Below are 24,918 nucleotides of genomic sequence, written 5' to 3'. Positions count from 1 at the left end.
ACCCGCAGCATATGGAGGTTCCCAGGCTAGGGGTCCAATCGGAGCTGTAGCTGCTGGCCTACGCCACAGTCATAGCAACGCCAGATCCGAGCTGTGTCAGCGAGATACACCACAGCTCACAGCAATGCCAGATCCTTAACCTGCTGAGCAACAGGGATCAAACTCTTAACCTCATGGTTCCTAGTCAGATTTGCTTCCCTGCTCCACAACAGGAACACCTGTTTTGAGATTATTTTTAACAGTGTTTCTGTTAAAGTTGTTAATTGTAACAACTCTTATTGTTCAGATATGTTAGATTGGTAACAAAATCCACAAAACTCACCTCACAATTTGCTTGTGATTATAAAAGGAAACAATTTCAGATTCCATGCTTTTGGGCAGAAGAAAGATCGCACCTATTTGATCTGATGTGAAAAAGTGTCATCATTTTCTCCAGGGTACTGAGAAATACTTGACCAACTTTTCCTTTTTTTAGAAACAATGTTGTTTTTGTGACAAAATGATAAAAAGGATTGTGATTTACCTTTGTTGTTTAAAGTAATTTTGCTTTAGACAAGGGAGATAGGAATTGTTCATATACTCATTTTCAAAGGTGGTAACATTTTAATACTCTATCTGAAAACTAAGTTAATGGAAAAGACTTTATTTAGCTAGCAAAATGGATTTTATATTACTGTGACCTCTTACCAGCCTACATTAAGTACTGTCTTATGTAGTTAAGTTCCTGTAACCTTTGTGTATTTTATTTTATTTTATTTATTTATTTTTTGTCTTTTTGCTATTTCTTTGGGCCGCTCCCGCGGCATATGGAGGTTCCCAGGCTAGGGATCCAATCGGAGCTGTAGCCCCCGGCCTACGCCAGAGCCACAGCAACGCGGGATCTGAGCCGCGTCTGCAGCCCACACCACAGCTCACGACAATGCCAGATCCTTAACCCACTGAGCAAGGGCAGGGACCGAACCCGCAACCTCATGGTTCCTAGTCGGATTCGTTAACCATTGCGCCACGACGGGAACGCCACCTTTGTGTATTTTAGATTGAATTTTATTTATATAGTAAGGAAGCAAACTATAAAATTTTCGCATAATGTTTTGTCATTTAATTTTTTTCTTGATTCTTAAACTAATTTTCATGTAAAATATTTGGATAGTTAGAAAATTATAAAGAAGAAGTCAGGAATCACTTATCCCTACCTCGAGGTCATTGCTTTTAAGATTTTTGGTACTTTTCCTAAGTTTTTTGTTGTTCTTACATGCTGTATTCAAATACATACTTCTTTTTAAAAGTGCCGTTAGACTCGATCTCTATTCCTTTCTCTTTTTTTTTTTTTTTTTTTTTTTTTTTGTCTTTGGTCCTTTTAAGGCTGAACCCGTGGTATATGGGGGTTCCCAGGCTAAGGGTCTAATCAGAGCTGTAGCCCTTGGCCTATGCCAGAGACACAGCAGTGTGGGATCTGAACCACGTCTGCGACCTACACCACAGCTCACGGCAATGCCGGATCCTTAACCCACTGAGCAAGGCCAGGGATCAAACCCACAACCTCATGGTTCCTAGTGGGATTCGTTAACCACTGAGCCTCAACGGGAACTCCTCTATTCCATTTTAATTGTGTTTTTGATAGCATTTTTGTTTGTGTTGATAATAGTAGTGGTTGGAATTTAAGTAGTGTAAATCATAAAAGTTGAACTGACAGTCTGATTTCAGAATCTTTGCATTTAGCCTTTATAGCATGCAACTACACTGTAGTTTATTTATCCAATCATGTTTCACTAAACATTTACTTTATTTTCCAGTGTTGTACTTTAATTTTTGTTGGTATTTCTGAGTGTAAAATCCTAGAAATACAGTTACCTGTTAAAGGATTGTCTAAAGATTTATACAGTTAGCAGGGACTGTGTGACTATTGTCTATTAACTGAGAAACAAATTTACAGACAATGAGCAATCTCTGAAAACGGAATACCATATGTAAGGCAAACTAACTTTTCACTGGAAAGGTAGTTTAATTTTTCTGTCGAATAATCTAGAGTGGAGGACTTTATCTTTTCTGATTTTGCTGGACATTATATGTTTGTATTTTTCTCATTTCTTCCATGTTGTTTCATCACTGATTACTGTGTTAAGGTTACTTAAGTAAAATACTGTATGTGTTATTAATGTTTTTAGACACAGCTTATAAATACATGCAGAATTTAAAATTCAAGGGTTTATTCTTAAACTAATCATAATTAACTAAAGAAATCAAGTGAATAGAACAGGAGACAGTTATGGTCAAATCTAAAATGAATTGCTCCTGAGTGCTATACCAGAATGTAAATAATGATTTTGTTGGGCTTGTAGACTGTTAGTAATGTTTTTCCTTTTCTGTGTTTCTAAGTTCATAAAATTTGACTATATAATTTTAAATACCAAAAAACAGCTTTGATAGCATTTTTTTTAAATTGTTTTTTTCTTTTTGCAGCTGCACCTGTGGTGTATGGAAGTTCCCGGGCTAGGGGTTGAATTGGAGCTTCAGCCTATACCAGAGCCACAGTGCCAGGTCCGAGCCACATCTGTGACCTACACTGCAGCTTGTAGCAACACGAAGTTGTTAACCCACTGAGCGAGACCAGGGATCAGACCTGCTTCCTCATGAATGCTCTCTTGGGTTCTTAACCTGCTGAGCTACAACAGGAACTCCTGATAGCATTTTAAATATATGCAGTGCTAAAATATATGATTTCTTTTCAAAGAACATTGACATTTTTTCCATCATGTTGAAATAAACTGATAGTATAATTACCTAAAATTTTTGTTAGATATGACCCACCCACACATTCAAACCTGTGGTTTCTGATAAACAACTACGAGAATGAGATTTTGGAGCAATTAATAAACTGCAATAGCACTTTTTTCTCCCTAGATTATTTGTGGGAAATCACACATTTTTTAAAAGTTTGCAAAGTGACTGCCTGGCTAGCTCAGTTGGTAGAGCATGAAACTCTTAAAGAGTTTGCAGAACAAGTTTTCTTTGCCTCAGAATTAATACAGGGAGAAGGGACAAAGGGAGGAGAAAAACAAAATCTGTGTTTATTTTCTCTGCAGTTGTCATCTAGACTTATGTTCTGACAGAGAGCTGCAGCTGGAATTATATTATTACTTTGTACTGCATCCTTTTGCCTCTACACACGAAATTACTATATTAGTCTTGGAGAAAGAAAGAAGTAAACAATCTCTGAGTAACCATAGGAGAATAATTTCTATACTAGCCTCTGAGAGTGAAATTGATTTCCACTGTATGTTAAATATTGGCATGGTTTACTACAGATGAGCCAATGACACCACAGTACTAACCAGTCCTGTGCTGATACAGCCATAGGATGTTTTCTTCTTTTTTTGTTAAAAGCAGTGTTGCCATGATTATTTGTGTGTATATATATCTCTGTGTGTGTGTGTGTGAATTAGGGGTTAGGGTTAGAATTTCTCAAAGAATTGCACTCTCACCAACAGTGCAAAATATTCCCATTTCTCCATACCCTTGCCAGTATTGCATTTTATTATGTATATTTTCTGTCTTTTCTAGTCTATAAAAAAAAATGGCATTACATTTTAAAATCTTTAACTGAAGTCCAGATACATGATATCTTCTCATGTATTTATTGTCTGTTTCTTTCTCCTATGAAGTAAAATTTAAAATTGGATTTTATCTTGCGCATCAGCAATTCTGGGGTGGGAGAGCCCATTTCTGTGGACTGTAAACTGTGTATCTTATGAAAGCATTCCTCAAACAGTGATTCTCTGCTCTCTATTCTCCAGTGTGTGCAGAGTTTCCCAAAAGAGCCTAGAAGGGTTCTGAGTAGAAAAATCAACAGATTTGCATGTATAGCTTTTTACAAGGCTGTAAACAAGGAGATCACTTAGAATCACTGAAATAAGAGAGGCAAAAAAGATAATGAGGGCTTTCATTAAGACAATAGATAAGTGGGTATGGAGAAGAATAAATGGATTTGAAAGGCCCTCAGAAGGTTAGCTTGTTTAGAAAATTATTTTATTGACCAAAAGAGATATTCTGCATGAATTCAGAAGGGTCTGGGACAAGGGTTGCATGAATGTCTTGGTTTATTATTTCAGAGTATGGGGGAGGAGGGAATATACTTAGGCCAAAAAGCAAGTGACTGGTTCATTAGTTAGTTGAATTACTTGAATATTTTGATACAATATAATTGTATTATATTTTTAAATATAATGATTCTTTATCAAAAGAGGGAAAGTTTATAGTCAGATTTTAAAAGAAATCAACCTTATAAAAGTAAACAAGCTCCCGAAAAATTGGAAAATCATTCATAATCACACCATCAAGGAGAATAGTATTTTCATTTTACATCCTTTTAGTCTTTCATTTTTTTATGGTTATAATACTATAAATAAAATTTTAGGAGTTCTCTTGTGGTGCAGCGGATTAAGGATCCAGCATTGTCACTGTAGCAGCTCAGATTGCTAATGCGATGCAGGTTCAGCCCCTCACCCAGGAATTTCCTCATGCCATAGGTACAGACAAAAAAAATTTTTTTAAATATTGACTTTTTAACACTAAACAGTTTTTTTTTTTTTTAATCTTTTAGGACGGCATTGGCGGCATATGGAGGTTCCCAGACTAGGGGTCCAATTGGAGCTGTAGCTGCTGGCCCACACCAGAGCCACAGCAATGTGGGATCTGAGCCGTGTCTGTGACCTACACCACATCTCAATGGCAGTGCCAGATCCTTAACCCACTGAGCGAGGCCAGGGATCAAACCCATGTCTTCATGAATGCTAGTCAGGTTCGCTAACCACTGAACCATGATGGGAACTCCATAAACCTAATTTCAAATGACCCCTCACTCCATTAAGTGGGTATGCCTTACATAACCAGTCCCTTAATTTGGGACATTAAGGTTATTTCTTCATTTTTACTGTTAAAAATAACTGAGGAGTTACCATCATGGCTCAGTGGTTAACAAACCATACTAGTATCCATGAGGATGCGGGTTCGATCCCTGGCCATGCCCAGAGGGTTAAGGATCTGGTATTGCCATGAGCTGTGGTGTAGGCCAGAGGCTATACCTTCAATTCGACCCCTAGTCTGGGACCTCCGCATGCCATGAGTTCAGCCCTAAAAAGACAAAAAGAAAAAAAGAAAAGCTTTAGAATGCGAGAAGCTCAAGTCTCTGGGAGACACAGAAATAAGTTGGGGCTAAGGGTGGGGGAATGGGGGTGACTTCTTTAAAAAGAAAAATAAAAAAAAAAATTCTGAGAAAATATTTTGTGTCTAAAATTTCTTTCCATTTAATACATTTTTTTTCTTTAGTAGATTGATTAAGTGGTCAAAATATGTGAATATTTTAAAAGCTTTTGATACATTTTACTAAAACTGCTTTTCAGAAATGGTTGGTCCAGATTTGTGTATGCACTTAAAGTGAATGAAAATGACCATTTTTTTAAATCATCGCTTTTCTTTTTAACGTTGTCAACTTAATATGCATCTAAATTTAAACTTGCTGAAAGAAATAAGGTAATTGGAAAGTACTCTTTTCCGGTTTAGGAGTCTCTAAAAATGTTAGTTTTTCACAATTTGTAGATAATATGTACCTTATTGTAGACTGTAAAGTACATTTTCAAACAGTGAGGGTTTGCTTTTTTTTTTTTTTTTTTTTAATCATATCAGACACCTGAAAGATGTTTTAGTTATTGGATTAGCTGAGACACATTTATGTGTATAGTTGTATATTCACTGTGTAACATAGAATATTTCTAGATAATAGGTTAGTTCCAACTATTTTGGCAAGCATTTTTAACTAGAACTAAATCATTTGTTACTCAGATATTATACACATTTTTGTTTAATAATGAAACAGTACTTTTGCTATTGCCCTTTTAAAATAAGTATTTTTCTTTTTAATTGAATTATATTACTATTTAATGTACAGAATATAAGTAGAATTAACCTAAGTCTGTACAGTGAAACACTGGGTTATGTAATCATTTTGTGCTTATTCAGATACAGATTTATAAGTAAGCTTTATTTTAATTCTAAAATGACTCCTCAGTTAAATTAAAATGCAGTAAAGATGACCAGATCCAAATAGTTGTCACCATTAAAAGCATAATTATGTTATGATCACTACTGATGCTGCTAACACTGCAGTGTTCTTGGTTATAGTTTTTAATCTCTCGAGTATCTCAGCTAACCCTGGGGTTTTAATACAAGTATTTTATACTCAGTTTATAGTAAAAAGGAATTGTGATTTAGAGAAGTTACTTGCTTAAATTTTGTACCCTGGCTGGATAAGACAAAGTTTCAACCTAGGCCCTTTTGCTAAACCTTTTTCCTGTTGTTTTCATCTGTTTGGTTTGCTTATAACTTTTGACAGATACTTCGGTCTTTTATTTTGAAAAGTCTCTGCAACAAATATATTTCCTGAACTTGTTACTCTTAACAATTTTGATCACGCATTTTGAAAGAATGTTTGCTGGATACCATTATTTAGCTAATTTCTTTCCAAAAATTTAGGATTAACTGTCATAACACATTGTGACAACTATTAGGAAAATTAGCTAAAAATAGCAGTTAACTGGGTTTGACATGCTTAGTTTTAAGTGACATTAGACTCTCAGATACATTTTTTTAAAACGTCTGATTGCTTACTCCTTGATGAAATAACAGCTTTTAGTTTTCAGAGCATTTTCACTTATATTATCATCTCACTAAATTATTATTATTATTATTTTTGTCTTTTTAGGGCCACACTTGTGGCATATGAAGGTCCCAGGCTGGGGGTCACATTGGAGCTGTAGCCTCTGGTCTTTGCCACAGCCACACTAACACCAGATCTAAGCCTCGTCCACAACCTACACCACAGCTCATGGTAACACTGGATCCTTAACCCACTGAGCGAGGCCAGGAATTGAATCTGCATCCTCATGGATGCTAGTCAGATTTGTTTCCACTGAGCCACAACGGAAACTCCATTATCTCACTAAATTCTTATGGTAATCTATGTCACAAAACAGTGTAGGTATTATAATGATTTGATAATTGAGAAAACTGAGTTCCAAAGAATTTAAATATCACAAAGCTTCTTTGTTTCAGAGCAAGGACCGCATTTATAAATTTATACTATCTTAGCCGTTTTATGAATTTTAACCCTTTTTTTTTTGGACAGGTACATACTTTTCACTTTATCTTCTAGTATTTTAGTTGGACTTTGACATATATATTCCTATTAGATTTTTATAGTAGGGCTGTATATTTTTATAGTTGTTTTTAAAGGGAATTTTTGCTTTTTAGGGCTGCACTTGTGGCGTATGGAGGTTCCCAGGCTAGGGGTCAAATCGGAGCTACAGTGCCGGCCTACGCCACAGCTAATGGCAGCGCCAGATCCTGAACCTGCTGAGCGAGGCCAGGGATCAAACCTGCAACTTCATGGTTCCCAGTCGGATTCATTTTTGCTGTGCCATGATGGGAACTCCTGAATTTTAACATTTTTTTTTTTAATTTTTTCTTTTTTCTTTTTTCTTTTTTTTTGGTCTTTTTGCCATTTCTTGGGCCCCTCCCTTGGCATATGGAGGTTCCCAGGCTAGGGGTCTAATCAGAGCTGTAGCTGGTGGCCTATGCCAGAGCCACAGCAATGCAGAATCCGAGCCATGTCTGCAGCCTACACCACAGCTCATGGCAACGCCGGATCCTTAACCCAATGAGCAAGGCCAGGGATCGAACCTGCAACCTCATGATTCCTAGTCGGATTTGTTAACTACTGAGCCGCGACGGGAACTCTGACTTTTTTTTTAATTTTTTTAGAAAGATTGTAAGAGTTTCTACCTTTACAATTATTAGCCCTATAGTAATAAAATTACTTTAGAACAAGCCAGTAAAGGTATTGTCATTTGTACTTGACTGTCACTGTTTCTTTCCAAATGATTATATATTGATGGGAAAAAAATAGCAAGTAGTTACCTAATTTCTTTTAAAAAAAAAAAGAAAGAAAAAAAACATTTTCAGGACTTTATGCTTTGTAATGTGCTAAGGTTCACTTATTCAACATTTATTTCACAGAACTATTGTTTATGAAATGTCAAAAGCATTTCGTTAGTAAATGTTATCGATTGAGCATACCTCTTTCTCTGACTCTTGTGTATGATTTGAATCCCTCTAAATAATCATTGGTTCAGACTAATTAATTCATTCAACAAGGTCATGGGCTACTATCTTCTTTCTTTTGATCCCTTGAATCACACAGCACAGTCCATGACACTGTTTAAAAAATACTTTTCTTAAAAACTTGCAAAATAACACTGATTTTTATTTTCTTCCTCATAATTGCTGCACTTTTTGTGTACATACATATTTCACATTTAGTTATTATTTACACCTTTATTATAATTAGATATCTCTGTCAGACATGGCATGGTTAGCCTTTAATTCTTCCTAAGTTGTTTATTATAAAAAACATTTATATAAAAGATTGATTTTTAAAAATTCATAGTGTTTTATTTTGACATTGCTTCCTAATGTACATTTGACTTTTGGGAATTGCCATTCACAGTGATGTGGTGATACATTTTGATTTGCTGTATTTTTGTTAAGAGTTGAAGATACCTTATTTTGTTGTTATTTATATTCTGGCAACTAATGAGATGGGGATTGTTCCCATTAGGCAACTGAAGAGGATACTTCCAGTTCATTAGTGAAAGATCACCTTTTTCAGCAAGAGACAGTTGTTACCAGTGAGCCTTACAGGAGCTCAAGACCTTCTCCCTTTGAAGATTTGAATGCCAGAAGAGTCTACTTGCAAAGCCAAGCCAATCAGGTGAAAAAATAAATACTTTTCAGTGTGTTACATGTATAGTAATTGGATGTGTTAAAAAAATAAATAAAAAAGGACATTAGGACTATCCGCCCTTTACCAGACAAACAACAGAAACCCAAGAGAAAATTTATAATGAATCAAATCCAGAATGAGATAATTAATATATAGGTGTAATGTCCTATACAGGTGTTATAATTGAGTCATAAATTTAAATATTTTGATGATAAAGGTGCACAGGTGCTAGTTACGTTTTCATTACCCAGGAGGCAAAGCTTGTCAGCCTCTTAGGAGGCAAAAGTTGCCCTAGCTATACAGAAAACTTCTCAGATGAGAAATGTCATGAAAAATGTCCTGAAGAAACATGTGTCTGGCAAACGCACAAATTTCAAAAAGTTATTTCTTGTAGTGTACCTCGGGAATTAATAGTGTACTCCTAAATCTGCACTCAGTGAAAGTACTCCCATTGGGCACTAGGTGTGCAACTTTCTAATGGTTGCAGCTTGACCTAGAAAATGAAACCTCAGTTATAGCATAGAACTCTTTTTGTGCCACTCACAAGTGTTAACAGGTCTATCAGAAGACTGTTCTTGAACCTAATTCTCTTTATGATGTAAACAAATGCTTTTGTTGTTAAATAAGCATTGATAACTGTTACCTTATGTGAACTGATGTAGCTTAAGCCATACTGGGTGTATGGCTACAAAATCAGACACCCATCAGAGTGGGTTAAAAATATATTTTTAAATATCTCTTTCTTCTTGATAGATGCTATCACATTTTTTGGGAAAGAAATGTGGGTACACTCTAGATAGTGAGACATAGCAAATGAATAACATGATAAGGCATTCAGTTCAACAAATTACTATTATTAATTATGTCATAACATATGTTTATACCATATGCCAGACCCTGTATCAAGAGTTGAGGAAAATAAATCATGGTTTCTGTTCTAAAAGAGTTTCTGATGAGTCAATAAATATGTGTTCATAGTAACATGAGAGCACAGGATGGGGCATTGAACTCACTGCAGAAGATGAAGGTTGTTTTTTTTTTTTAAGATATGCTTGAACTTTTTAAGGATGAAATTGGTTGACTAATTGAAGATGGTGGGTTGGTGATGAAAACCAGGCGGTGGGGGAGACACAGGAAAAGTGAGAGGATGGATGTTTTAAACAGAGGAAACTTTAGTCAGCAAAGTCTGCCATAACAAAATAGCATAGACTAGGTTGATTAAATAACAAAATTTTTTCTCACAGATCTGAAGGCTTGGAAGTCCAAGGGTAGGGTGCCAGCATGGTCGATTGCTAGTGAGGGCCCACTTCCCAGATTGCAGACAGCGGCTTTGTCTGTGTTCTCACGTGGCAGAGAGTGCACAAGTGAGAGAACTCCTTGGTGTCTCTTATAAGGATACTAATCCTGTCATACCAGAACCACATCCTTCATGACCTAACTACCTCCTAAAGGCCCAGATACCATCACAATGGGGGTTAGGGGTTAGGATTTCAGTTGAATTGGAGGGGCCGGGGTCGGGGGGAGCACAAACATTTAGTCCATAACAGGGAGTAATATGAGCAAAAGTGTGCATGATCTAGGGGAAAACAACATGGAGGCTGAAAAGGCAAGGCAAAGACAACAAGGGACAGATTATTGGGTTTTTATGTTCTGCCAAACACCTTGGACTTAGTATCATTTGTTGCTTCACAAACCTGGATACACATACATGTGCCAGAAAACACAAGAAACCACAGGTTAAACACAGTGCATTTTTATGGAGTGTCAGTTTTACTTAAAAACAAAATATTCCAAAGTGGTGTACCAGGTTTACATTCCTACCAATGGTGGGAATTTTCCTGAACACTTGGTGTTGCCTTCCCCCCCACCTTTTTTCCCCCAATTTGGTCACTTAGTGGAAGTAAAGGAATATTTTACTGTGATTTTATACTTTGCTGTTTACTACTAATGTTGAGTAATTTTTTTCATATGCTTATTGACTGTTTAGAAATTCTATTTTGTAAAGTACCTGTTCTAGTATTTGGTACGTCTTATATTGAGTTGTCTTTTTCTTGTTAATTTATAGTTGTTTACTTTTTGTTTATTTTGGAATAACAATCCTTTGTTGGATATGTGTATTGCAGATAACCTCTCTTACTCTGGTGGTTTGTCATTTCACTCTCATAATATCTTTTGCTGAATAAGAGTTCTTAATTTTAATACATGAGTAATTCACTCATCATTCCCTCTATGGTTAGTGCTTTTTGTGTCCTGTGTAAGAATCTCACCAAATCATGAAAACATTTTATATTGTTTTGTAGAAGTTTTATTATTTTTTCTTTCATATTTGATTTTTTTATGTGATGAAAGATTAGGAGGTCAGGGTCTCCTCCCACCCCCCCATCTGGATACCCACTTAATCCAATATCATAAAATGAAAAATCTGTGCTTTCCGAAACAACTGCATTGCATTTTCAGCTTTGTCATGTGGCTGTGTGTGTGTGGATTTGTTTCTAATCTCTGTTCTTTTCTCTAGGCCAATTGTCCAGTTTTATACCAATACCACACTTTTCAAATTACAGTAGTTTTATAGTAATTCTGGGATCTGGAAATTGTGTCCCCCAGCTTTGTCCTTCAAGATCTTGTTCTTGATCTATGTAAATTTTGGATTCAGATTATTGATTTCCACAAAACTCCTAGAATTTTGATTGACATTGTATTGCATTCATAAGTTGGGGAAAATTGACATCTTGACAGTATTAAATCTTCCAATCCATTAAATTTTTTTTTTGGCTGAGTTTATTGTGAAATTTTATAAGAAATTCAAGAAAAATCACATTAAAATATTAATATAAGAAGGAAAAAAGTAATCGTAAGCCAGTTTTTTGTTTTTTTTTTTTTTTTTTTGCCATTTCTTGGGCTGCTCCTGCAGCATATGGAGGTTCCCAGGCTAGGGGTCTAATCAAAACTGTAGCCACCGTCCTACACCAGAGCCACGGCAACGCCAGATCCTTAACCCACTGAGCAAGGCCAGGGATCGAACCTGCAACCTCATGGTTCCTAGTTGGATTTGTTAACCACTGAGCCATGACGGGAACTCCTTGTAAGCCAGTTTTACTTTGAGCAAAATAATAGCAAAAGAAAAGGTAAAAGTAATCTGCATAACTTCTCCAGGATTTGGGGACATCAGAACAATTCATCTACAGTGATATTTGCTCATAAATATCTAGGCATCCTAGGAAATAGACTAATATTCTTCATCCCAGACCCTGGGAATTTATTTGGCCTACCTTCTTGGGCCGAGGGAACTATAAACTTGAAGCTATTCTTTTGATTGACGGGAAGAGAAAAGAACTGAACTCTTCTCCCAAAATGGCAATGAGAGTGGTGGTGGAGTGGTTGAAAATTTAGTCATCATGTAGAAAAGTACAAAATACTGTTAGATAACTGCTGAGAGAAATGAGCAACACTTGACAAATATCTCTTAGCCTGAGGATTTTGAACATGGCCTTAGAAGCCATGTTGGATGGATACTTGGATCTGAATTCCACCTTCTTTATAATTAATACTTATTTCCAAGATTGATGCAACATAGAGAAATAAGTATTCCGTTATATGAGATGTTTAATTACACATTTGCTGATGTTAAAATAAGTGGACTTCTCAGTTTATTAGGCATTAGAATAGGTTTTCTCTTTTAAAGCTACAGTGGACACTAGCATTTATTATTCATTTAATAAACAAATATTGCAGAAATTAACAAGGAATAGTGAACAGTTGCATTTAGATGGTTCTTCTAAGTTTGTATGCCAGTTGTCTATTTGTATGTCACCCAGAATGCCTCATGGGGTGAATTTCTCATAGTTCAGAATCTGGCCCTCAACTTGAAAATCAGAAACCTTTTTCTGTCAGGATATTAAGACTGGAGTCATCTTTCAGATACTAAAATAATCAAGTTTAAGAAAATGATGCATGAAAATCAATGTAAAATTTGATTTAAGCCCTCAGGTGGACTGCAGTACTAGAAGTAGCTTGTTTACTAGTTCATTGTCTACACAAACTAGATCTTCTTTAGATACTAGATCATTGCCAGAAGCCAACTTGACAAGCTCAACAGACTACTTAAATGTTTTGAGTGTTTAATGGCATTTGACTGGGATAGCGTGATGGACCCTTCTCTATATCAGAGGAGTAGCCTTGCCAGAAAGGACCAGATTGCTTCCTTGCTGTCAAGAAATATGAAGAAATTGCTTCCTTGCTGAGATTGCACCCTAGGTAGCAAGTTAATTTGCAGTCTGTAGGAATGCTGCCAGAAAACATAAGACAGCTAGATCAGAGACAGAGGACTATTACTTTCAGCACAATTAAGTAGCATGAGCTTCATCTTTGTATCATTTCCCCTTGCTTCCCAAATCCCATGGAGGTGGTGCTAAGCTGCTCAGGTGAACATTGCACACTCAGTGGGTTTGCATACTGAATGTTGGAACTCTGAGTTTAGGGAATCCCAGTCTTTTATAATGGGTGATAATCATGTCTGACTTTTGCTGAGGAGGGAGACAGTGCCTTTGTTAGATTAGATACTAAAGAAATCTAACTTCAAAGGAGAGATACTATATCTTTCATGGGTTTCTCTATATACACATCTTTGGGAAGATAGTTTGAATCAAAGGCAGATAGTACCTTTGCTTACTGTATCTGCAGAAATGAGACCCATGGAGAATTGTCACCTAACACTAGCTCAGGTTCTAGCCTCTAGCAGTGCTTAAATGGGTGTTGTCACTGTTTGTCTTTGACTCTTTCTCTATGCTTCCATGGGCTATTTAAATCCTTTTGATGGATTGGGTACCTTCTTTCAGACTGCTTGTGCTCTCTGTCAGGTTTTAGTTAAATGTGATAGGCCTGGAGGCCATTATAGTTCTTACTCAATTTCTCTTACTTTCAAGTTCCTAGAGATAATTTCACTATAGACAAATAAGACCACATATATCAGTGAGCTTGTGATCAAAGATTTTTGACATATTTAATACATAGAAAATAATATATATAATAAACACCTGAGAACCCAAACAACTTTAACAAAAGAGCATACCCAATCTACTCCCTTTGCCTTCATCCTCTAGTGACCATTACCTTGGATTGTGTTTGCTTATTAGCATTCTTAAGTTTTCCTTGATGAGTGTACCACTTCTTTTTTTTTCTGCTAGGGATATTTCAGTTGTTTACCTATTTTTGTTGTTATTAGGCATACCGCTAGTACAAACTTTTTTGCCCCATCTATTCTTGTGCAGGAGTTTCTTTAAGGTATACAGAAATGTGCTTTTGACATTGATGTGCTATAAAAAAGATTCTTAGAAAAAAATCAGTCTATAGAATTCCTATGTTCTGTGAGTATGAGATATGTAGTATATATAGAGAGAGCATTTGAGAGATTATAGAAATAACTGATTATTCCTTTATAAACTGTATGTTCTTATGTAACCTGATTACTGAGCACAATAAAATTTTCAGTAACACTTCTTTCTGAATTTTATTTGTGGTCAATATCTCCTAGTTTATGGTAGTTTTTCACTCTTTATGATATTTTGGTGAAAAGGTGTTTTAATTTTTTTTTTTTTTTTTGTCTTTTGTCTTTTGTCTTTTTTTCAGGGCTGCACCTGCGGCATATGGAGGTTCCCAGGCTAGGGGTCTAATTGGAGCTACAGCTGCCAATCTTTGCCATAGCCACAGCAACGCCAGATCCGAGCCGCATCTGCGACCTATACCACACTGAATCCTTAACCCACTGAGCGAGGCCAGGGATCGAACCCGAAACCTCATGATTCCTAGTCGGATTTGTTTGGGAACTCCTAAATTTTAATACAATTGAATTTATCATTCTTTTCCTGGTGGTGTTTTTACAAACTACTCCCCATCCTTGTCTCAAACATTTTCCCTTTGATTTTATTCTAAAATTTCTACAGTTTTGTCTGTAAAACAAGTTGATTTTTCTTCAACTTTTACTTTTTTCCATATGGATAGTTAATTGTTACAGCACCACTTATTGGGTCCCTTCCCCCATTGATAGGCAGTGCCATACCTGTCATATATCAAGTTTCCATATCTATTCAGATATGTCATTCTTACTCTCTGATCTGTTGTTCTGTTTGTCCCTGTGCCAGTGCCATCTTGTCTTTACTATGGAATTACCTTAGCTCTGTAGCAAGTCTTAATATCTGTAGAACAAGTGCCTCTACCACCTTTTTTTTTTTTTTTTTGGCTGCCCTGTGGCATATGGAGTTCCCAGGCCAGGGATCAGATCTGAGCCACAGTTGGAGCAACCTAGGCTGGGAATCGATCCCGAATCCCAGCTCTCCAGACAGAGATGCTGCCGATCCTATTGCACACAGCAGGAACTTCGCTACCACCTTTTTTCTCTTCACACTTCTTTTTTTTTTTTTTTTTTTTTTTTTTTTTTTTTTTTTTTGTAGGAGGGGAGCTGTTCACTCTTCCACAAAATTTAGAATCAGCTTGTCAAGTTTGGTGAAGAATCCATGTGCAGTCTGCACTGAATCTATATATTACTTTGGGCAAGAATTTAGCCTTCTTACCCATGAATATAATATATCCTTCTATTTAGCTCTTCTATAGCTCTTAGTAAAGCTTTGCTTTATCTTCATGAAAAGATATTGTATATCTTTTTATAAGATTTATCCCTTTGCACCATTTTGTTGTCATTGCCATGATAAATGGACTCCTTTTTAAATATCATTTGTGACCAACTTTGAAGAAGTACCTCCGGTGGCTTTTTCAGCTGACAGATTTCTTCTAAAGACCTATAGCAATAGCATCACACTCCCAGGGTTTTAAAAAGCAGTACTTAATTGAACATACATGTTTATCTAAGAACATTTATGTTTAATAAGTGTAAACAGTCAGCATTGTCTATCTTTTCACATAGAGATTATTGAGAGGATTAGTATCTACAGAATTAATAGTTTCAAAGTGTATGTGTGTCTTGGTGTTTGTGACTTTTCTGAGAGGATAAATTTGGAATAATTGAAAAAGTGGATATTTTTACTTTTTAAAATCTTAGGTATATATATTTAATGTATAACTTGTGGTTATTATATTTATTATAAGAAATATATCATTGGGGGAGAAGACAATATTTATTCCTCTTTCCTTCCTTTTCCATCTGTTTTGTTTGTTTTTAATCTGACCAAATACTTAACCTCATTCTCTGGTTACTTGAAGTCCCATTTCCTTTGTGGCTCCTTCACAGGTTATTTAATTCAGTGATTCCCCCCACCCATTCATCCCTGGATTCTTACATATTCCACCCTAAGTTAGTTATATAACCTACTTCAGTGAGGCTCAGAACCTTTTTTTTTTTTATTTAGTCTTTTCTAGGGCCATACCTGTGGCATATGGAGGTTCCCAGGCTAGGGGTCGAATTGGAGCTGTAGCTGCCAGCCTTCTCCAGAGCCACAGTAACGCCAGATCCTTAACCCACTGAGCAGGCCAGGGATCAAACCTGCAACCTCATGGTTCTTTAGTCAGATTCGTGAACCACTGAGCCACGACGGGAACTCCAGAACCATTTTTATACTTCACTGTGCTTTCCATAGTGCCTAGTATTGTGTACATACTAGGAAATCTAGTATAGTTGAATATTGAAACTAAAAAGAAAAGTGAGTGGAAAGTGTTGGCTTGTAATTTTCCAACTAGATAGAAGTAAGTGGACATGAGAGAATGGATAATAAAGATTAGAGAAATTGTAATCCAAAAATGTCACTTCATCCCGTATTAATCCTTTAGTCCTACAGCATAAAACTGAAATGCTTTTTTCTCTTTATGTTTCAACCATGTAATTAAAGTGCTAATGAAAGTAATAAAATTTGAAAACTGTAGGAAACAAGGCCAGGTATAAGATAAACTTTTCAGTCATTAACTAGTTTTATTAAACTTCCTTCTCTATGTAAGACACTACTAATACTAAGTAGGTGGTTCAAGTTGTATATATATTCATTTAAATTCCTATTTGAATTGAGGTATACAAACTTTTTAATCCAGAAGTTCTAGTTCAGCAATTTGTGATACCAATATACTTGAACGTATTAAAGATAAATGTATAAGGATAGTTTTTGCAGTATTGTTTAAAACAGCTGAGGGTGGGGAAAAGCCTATATATAAATTAATCAGGCTAATTAAATTAAAATTAATCAGACTCAATGGAATATTAAGCCGCTGTTAAAAGAATTAGGTAAAGCTATATGTGTAAACATAGAAAGGTGTCCATAAGTGTAAGAAAGTGTGAGAAAGTGAGACACAGTACAAAAGGCCCCTATTTATATTTAAAATTTTTAAATAACCACATATATGCATACATGCATGTGTGTATAAATTAAATACATGGCCAAAAAGTGGAAAGTACTACTAGAACATACTTCCTATTGTGTCTCAGCGTTAACGAACCCAACTAGTATCCATGAGGGTGCAGGTTCGATCCCTGGCACTGCTCAGTGGGTGAAGGACCTGGCATTGCTGTGAACTGTGGCCTAGGCTGCAGATGTGGCTTGGATTTGGCATTGCTGTGTCTGTGGTGTGGGCTGGCTGCCATAGCTCCAATTAGACCTCTAGCCTGGGAACTTCCATATGCCATTGGTTCAGCCCTTAAAAAGGGGGGGGGGAATGTACCACCAGAATGGTGTATTTGTTACACTGGTGACCTACATTTGACATATCCTAATCACCCAAAGTCCATAGTTTACATTAGGATTCACTCTTGGTGTTGTGCATTCTTTTAATTTGGACAAATGTATAATGACATGCATCCATCATTTCAGTATCATACAGAGTTTTTCAGTGCCCTGAAAATCTTCTCACTCCCCACAAACACAGCCCCTGGCAATCCCTGATCTTTTTATTGTCTCCCTAGTTTTGCCTTTAACAGAATGTCGTATTGTTGGAACCATACAGTTATGTAAGCTTTTACTTTAGTAATATGCATGTAAGGTTTTTTTCATGTCTTTTTTTTTTTTTTAAAGGATAATTGTCTATTGTCTGGATGTACCTTTGCTTATCCATTCAGCTACTGAAGGGCCTCTTGGTTGCTTCCAAGTTTTAGCAGTTATGAATAAGGCTGCTTTAAATATTTGTGTACAGGCTTTTGGGGGGGGGGTGAATGTTTTAATCCTTTGGGTAAATACCAAGGAGCACAATTGCTGGATCATATCAGAAGAATCATCATATAAGAAACTGCCAAATTGTTTTCCAAAGTGGCTGTACCATTTTGCATTCCCATCAGTAATGAATGAGGGTTCCTGTTGCTCCATGTCCTCCCCAGCATTTGGTATTGTCAGTATTCTGGGTATTGGCCATTCCACTGGGTGTGTATCTCCTTGTTTTTTTTAATTTGCATTTCTCTGTGACTTAGGGCTTTTCATATACTTATTTGCCATCTGTATTTCATCCTTGGGGAATTGTCTATTGAGGTCCTTGGCACATTTTTTAATTAGGTTATTATTGTTTATTTTTAGGAGTTCTTTGTACATTTAACTGAAATAGGAAAACTTATGAGAAATATAGTACATATAAAGAAAAAAGTTCCTGGAGTTCCCATTGTGGCGCAGTGATTAACGAATCCGATTAGGAACCATGAGGTTGTGGGTTCTATCCCTGGCCTTGCTCAGTTGCCGTGAGCTCTGGTGTAGGTTGCAGCTGCGGCTCGGATCCCAAGTTGCTGTGGCTCCAATTCGACCCCTAGCCTGGGAATCTCCAGGTGCCGTGGAAGTCGCCCTAGAAAAGACAAAAAGACAAAAAAAAAAAAAAAAAAGGAAGGAAGAAAAAAGTTCTTTATACATTTTAGGTATCAGTGCTTTATCAGATTATCTTGTACAAATATTTTCTCCCTGTCTGTCACTTGTCTTCTCATTCTCTTAATGTTTTATTTTGCGAGTAGAAATTTTTAATTTTAACGAAGCCCAGCTTATCAATTCTCTCTTTCATGGTGGTTTGAAAAGTGACATGGTGGTGGTAAAAGGTCACTGCCATCACCAAAGTCATCTATTCTGTTCTATTGTCTCTGTCTTTTCTTTTCCCAGTACTATACTATCTTTCATTTTATTTTTGTGTTTTTAGGGCTGCACCCATGGCATATGGAGGTTCTCAGGCTAGGGATCAAATCGCAGCTACAGCTGCTGCCGGCCTACGCCGCAGCCACAGCAATGCCAGATCCGAGCCATGTCTGTGACCTACACCATAGCTCATGGCAACGCCAGGTCCTTAACCCACTGAGCGAGGCCAGGGATCAAACCCCTATCTCATGCTTCCTAGTCGGATTCGTTAACCACTGAGCCACAATGGAAACTCCCATACTATCAGTATTAATGTAGCTTTATGGTAAATCTTGAAGTCAGGTAATGTCAGTTTAACTTTGATCCTCCTTCACTATTGTATTGAATATTCTAGGTCTTTTGCCTTTCCGTATAAACTTTAGAGAAAGTTCCCTTGTGGTACAGCGAGTTAAGGATCCAGCATTGTCACTGCAGCAGCTCAGGTCACAGGTTTGATCCTTCAGTCCCGCAACATCCCTTGCTTCGGCATGGCTAAAGAAATTAATTAATTAAGTAAGATAAACTTTAGAATCTTTCAATATCCACTGAATAATTTGCTGGGATTGTAATTGGGATTGCATTGAATCTTTAGACCAGTTTGTGAAAAACTGTCATTTTGACAGTATTGAATCTTCCAGTTTACAAACATGAAATATCTGTATTTATTTAGTTCTTTGATTTCATTCATCAGAGTTTCAAAATTTTCCTAGTACAGATCGTGTACATATTTTTTTACATTAATTCATAAGTATTTTATTGGGGGGATGCTGTGTTTTAAATTAAATAGTACTATATTTTGAATTAAATAGTACTTTGTTTTAAATTCAAATTCCACTTGTTCATTTTATAGAAAAGTGATTGGTTTTTGTATATAAACCTTGTATTCTACAACCTTGCTATATAAATCCAATAGGTATTTTGTTGATTCTTTCAAATTTTCTGTATAGATGATCATGTCATCTTGTGAGCAAGGGCAGTTTTATTTCTTCCTTCTTAATCTGTATACTGCTTATGTCTTTTTCTTGTCTTATTGCATTAGCTACGAATTCCACTATGACCTTGAAAAGGAATAATGAGAAAGGGGATGTCCTTGCCTCCTGTACCTGATCTTATTGGGAAAGCTTCACGTTTCTTACCATTAATTATGATATTAGTTGTAGGGGTTTTGTAGATATTCTTTATAACTTGAAGAAGTTCTCCACTCTTTGCCATTTATGAGAGTTTTTGTCATGAATGGGCAGTGGATTTTGTCAAATACTTTTTCTCCATCTTTTGATAAGATCGTGTGATTTGATGCATTTTGATAATTGATCTTTTAATGTTGAACCAGCTTGCATAACTGGGTTAAATCCATATGGTCATGGTATATAATTCTTTTTATATACATTGTTTGATTCAACTAGCTAATATTTTGTTGAGGATTTTTGCTTTAGTGTTTATTTAAGATACTGGTCTGTACTTTTTTCATTTCTGTTTCTGGTAATGTTTTTGTCTGGTTTTAGTATTAGGATAATGCTGACCTCTTAGAATGAGTTAGAAAGTATCTTCTCTTTTTCAATTTTTTGAAAGAGATGGGAGAGAATTGGTATAATTTCTTCCTTAAATATTTGATATTATTCACCAGTAAACCCCAGTTGTATCTGGTGCTTTCTGTTTTAGAAAGTTACTAAAATTATCAGTTCAACTTCTTTAATAGATATAGGCCTATTCAGATTGTTTTCTTCTTGTGTGAGTTTTGGCAGATTGTGCCTTTCAAGGAATTGATCCATTTCACCTAGGTTATCAGATTTGTGAATATAGAGTTCTTCATAGCATTCCTTTATTATCCTTTTAATCTCCATGAAATCTGTAGTGATATCTATTCTTTCATTTCTGATAATTAGTATCCTATCTTTTGTAGCCTGTCTTTTTTTCTCTTAGTTATCCTGACTAGAGGCTTATCAATTTTGTGATTTTTTTTTTTAAGCATGAGGTTTCATTAATGTTCTGTATTGATTTCCTGCTTTCAATTTCATTGATTTCTATGCTAATTCTTATTCTTTCTTTTTTTTTTCCTTGCTTTGGATTGAATCTTCTTTTTCTAGTTTACTAAGGTAGAAACCTATTTGATTTTAGAGCTTTCTTCTTTCTTAACATATTAAATGCTGTAAGTTTCACTGTGCACTACTTTTGCTATACCCCACAAATTTCAATAAGTTGCGTTTTTTTGTTTGTTTGTTTGTTTCATCTTTTTGCCTTTTCTAGGGCTGCTCCCTTGGCATGTGGAGGTTCCCAGGCCAGGGGTCTAATCGGAGCTGCAGCCACCGGCCTACACCAGAGCAACGCAAGATTCGAGCCATGTCTGCTATACCAGAGCTCACGGCAACTCCGGATCGTTAACCCACTGAGCAAGGCCAGGGATTGAGCCCGCAACCTAATAGTTCTTAGTCGGATTCGTTAACCACTGCGCCACAACAGGAACTCCAATAAGTTGAGTTTTTACTTCTGTTTAGTTGAAATACTTTTAAATTTCTTTTGAAATTTCTTCTTTGGCCCATGTGTCACTTAGAAATGTGTTGTTTAACCTCCATTTACTTGGGGATTTTCTGTTGCTGAATTCTAGTTTAATTCCTTTCCAGTCTGAGAACAGACATTGTATGATTTCTAATCTTTTAAATTTGTTAAGGTCTGTTTTATGTCCCAGAACATGGTCTATCTTGGTTAATGCTCTGTATAAGCTTGAGAAAAGTGTATTCTGCTGTTGTTGGATAAAGTAGTTATTATTTTTATTTATTTAATTTTCGGCTACGCCTGCAGCATGTGGAAGTTCCTGAGCCAGGGATCAAACCTATGCCACAGTTGCAACCTGTGACACAGCTGCAGCAGTGCTGGATCCTTAACCCACTGAGCCACTCAGGAACTTCCTGGATGAAGTAGTTTTTAGATGTTAATTGTACCCACTTGATCGAAGGTGTTGTTTAGTTCACCTTTGTCCTTACTGATTTTGTGCCTGCTAAATCTGTCCAATTTCTAATAGAAGGATGTTGAAGTCTCCTGCTATGATAATGGGTGCATCCATTCTCCTTATAGTTCTGTCAGGTTTTGCCCCCTGTAATTTGATGCTCTGTTGTTAAGCACATACACATTAAGAATTTCTATGTCTTGGGGAAGTAACCCCTATATCATCATATAATGCCCTTTATCACTGATAACTTTACTTGCTTTGAAGTCTGCTGTGTCTGAAATTAATATAAGTACTCCCCTTCTTTTGATGAGTGTTAGGTGGTATATTATTCTCCATCCATTTACTTTTACTCTAACAACATTAAACTGCTTTGTGGGAGTATTCTATGATAACAAAATAATCCTAATTCTTCCTTCACATCCCTTGTATGATTATGGTCATCCATCTTACTTTTATGCATAATTATACCTTATCAGATACATTGTTGCTGTTTTTGAACAAACTTTGCTGTTATCTCGATTAAGAATAAGAAAATTGGGAGTTCCTACTGTGGCTCAGCTGGTTAAGAACCTGAGGATTGCAGGTTAAGAACCTGAGGATTGCAGCTTTGATCCTGGCCTTGCTTAGTGGGTTAAGGATCTGGTATTGCTGCAAGTTGCACAGGTCACATATGCTGCTCAGATCTAGTATTGCTGTGGCTGTGGTGTAGGCCTGTAGCTGCAGGTCCTTTCAGCCCTAGCCTGGCAACTTCCATATGCCACAGGTATGGCCATAAAAAGAAAAAGGAAACAAAAGTTTTATTTTATTTTTACTTATTTCTTTTTAAATGCTCCTCCATTCTCATGTAAATCCAAGTTTCTGACCTGTGTTATTTTTCTTCTCTCTAAAGAACTTCTGGTAGCAATTTTTTGTAAGTCAGGTCTACCAGCAACAGAGTTCCTTGATTTTTGTTTGCCTAAGAAAGTCTTTTTGTCTCTTTGATTTAAAAAAATATGATCCTTTATTTTTTATTTTTTTACCTAATAGTAAGTCTTGTGCCTCTTAATCCCCTGCCCTCATGTTGACCCTCCCTCTTTCCCTTGTTGGTGATATTTTCTGCTCAGCTTTTTTTGCTTGTTTTACAACAGAGTGGCAACTTCCAAGCTCCTTACATGCAGAACCATAAACTAGAATCTGTATTACTTTTTAAATTAAATTTTAAATGTATAGGGAAAGTCCTAAGTGTAAATAAAAAGGATGACTCAACTAATGCTTTTTTGTTAAAATCATTTTTAAAAACTTTCTACTAATTATAATGTTTCAGAATATACATTGTACATAGTTATATAAAAAATAAGAACTGCATTCTTTTGTCACTTAAGTAGAAATTATTTGTATTTTAGATAATGTTCAGTCATCCAGGCCTGGACATTCAGGGCAGAAATATAGAATATGTACAGCGGCAAATATCCAAGGAATGTGGAAGCCTGAAGTCTCAAAATAAGGTAAGTAATCTTAGTTTAGTTTTATTTTCTGATTTGGAATATTAACTAATTAACATAGAAGTGAAATTTTCTAGTCTTCATAAGTCTCCCTATAGTTGACTTGTACTCAAATTTTTAAAAGTGTATAAATTAACTATTTGTTTATATATACTTCTAAACCCTGTTAACTTAAATTTCCTCCAAATTTCTGGGGAATCGTCACAGTGTATTTATCACCAGTAGAAATTGTGTATTATTATTTAATGGTCTGAATCTATCACTCCACCTTCAGTCTAGACATTTTTTTAGCCCCAATTCCAAATATTTGGGGAATAGAAGTTTGCCCCAACTTGGATCAGGTGCTTACTTATAGACAAGTCACTGTCCACAAACTGGGACTAGGAGGTACAGATGTGACTATTAGAAGCCCACTTGTATGGGTGAAGGAAAGGTCATTTTGGTTTTATCCCCAGAAGATTTACTTTTCTTCGTGGACTCGTGGTAACAATTTACCCAGAGGGGTAAGACAAATTGTGATGTGTTTTAGGTCATTTTTAGAGACAGGCTATGAATATGTATGTCTTCGTTTTAGTTTGCAGGGCTGTCATAATGAAATACCACAGACAGAGTGGCTTGAACAATAAGCAGTTGTTTGCTTACAATTCTGAAAACTGAAAGTCCAAGATCAAGGTTGTTGATACATTTTGGGTTCTTCTGTGGCATCTCTCCTTGACTTGCCAGTGGTCACCTTCTGGTCATGTCCTTTTTTTCTCTTGGCACCTACATCTCTGGTATCTCTTTGTCCAAATTTCCTCTTCTTATAAGCACACCAGATTGGATTAAGGTCCACCTTCAGGACCTTAAGTGAATAAAGATTCACTTTTTAAAAGGCCCTATTTCCAAGTGCAGTCACATTCTGAGGTAGGGATTGAGGCCTCAACATATGAATTTAGGGGGACACCAATTCCATTCATAATGTTCCACCCTCTGGTCCCTCAAATTCATGTTCTTCTCACATGCAAAATACATTCACCCCATGACAACAGCCCAGAAGTCTTAACCCATTCCAGCATCAGCGCTAGGTCCCAGATCTCATCTAAATACCATCTAAGTTAAGTGGAATTGAGACTCTAAGATAGATTCATCTTGAGGCCCAAAATTCCTCGAGCCCATGAGGGATGTGACCCCACCCCTTGGCCATGGGTGAGTGCATCATTCCTGAGAGTTTTCCCAAAAATTCTGGTTCCTTTTTGCTTTAAAAACAATGACTACAATTTGTCACTCCTCTCCTATTTTACTATAAGCAGCAAGGAAGAAACAAGATGCACCTTCAGTTAGAACTTTGCTTAGAAGTTTCTGCTAAATACCCAAATCCATAGCTCATAAATCCTACCTTTCACAAAATACTAGGATGCAGTTCACCCACATTCTTTGCTACTTTATAACAGGGATCATCTTTCCTCCACTGTCCAGTAATGTGTTCTTTATTTCCATCTGAGCCTCACAAGAAGCACCTTTAATGTTAGTGTTTGTGCCAACAGTCTTTTCAAGGCTACCTAGCCTTTTTATAACACGCACCTCAAAATTCTTTCTGCCTCTACC

General features: G+C 36.3%; 1 protein-coding gene across 3 annotated transcripts in view; it reads left to right on the top strand.

Annotated features, from left to right (window-relative positions):
• The window catches only part of SPRED1 (sprouty related EVH1 domain containing 1), a 113,365-nt gene that overhangs the window by 82,841 nt on the left and 5,606 nt on the right, over positions 1-24,918 (top strand). For all 3 annotated transcript variants that reach the window (XM_013985631.3, XM_003121622.7, XM_084974958.1), the window contains 2 exons: positions 8,672-8,824; positions 23,236-23,337. In XM_013985631.3, the coding sequence (XP_013841085.1) occupies positions 8,672-8,824; positions 23,236-23,337 (255 nt within the window). The remainder of the gene's footprint in view (positions 1-8,671; positions 8,825-23,235; positions 23,338-24,918) is intronic.

This window comes from Sus scrofa, chromosome 1, assembly GCF_054392235.1.
Source record: "Sus scrofa isolate SSC_HxYL_T2T_F1_AM1 chromosome 1, Sscrofa_HxYL_maternal_Yorkshire_Landrace_v2.0, whole genome shotgun sequence".
NCBI classification, from domain to species: domain Eukaryota; kingdom Metazoa; phylum Chordata; class Mammalia; order Artiodactyla; family Suidae; genus Sus; species Sus scrofa.
Note: the sequence above shows the minus strand (reverse complement) of the source record. Positions and strands in the feature narration are given on the sequence as shown.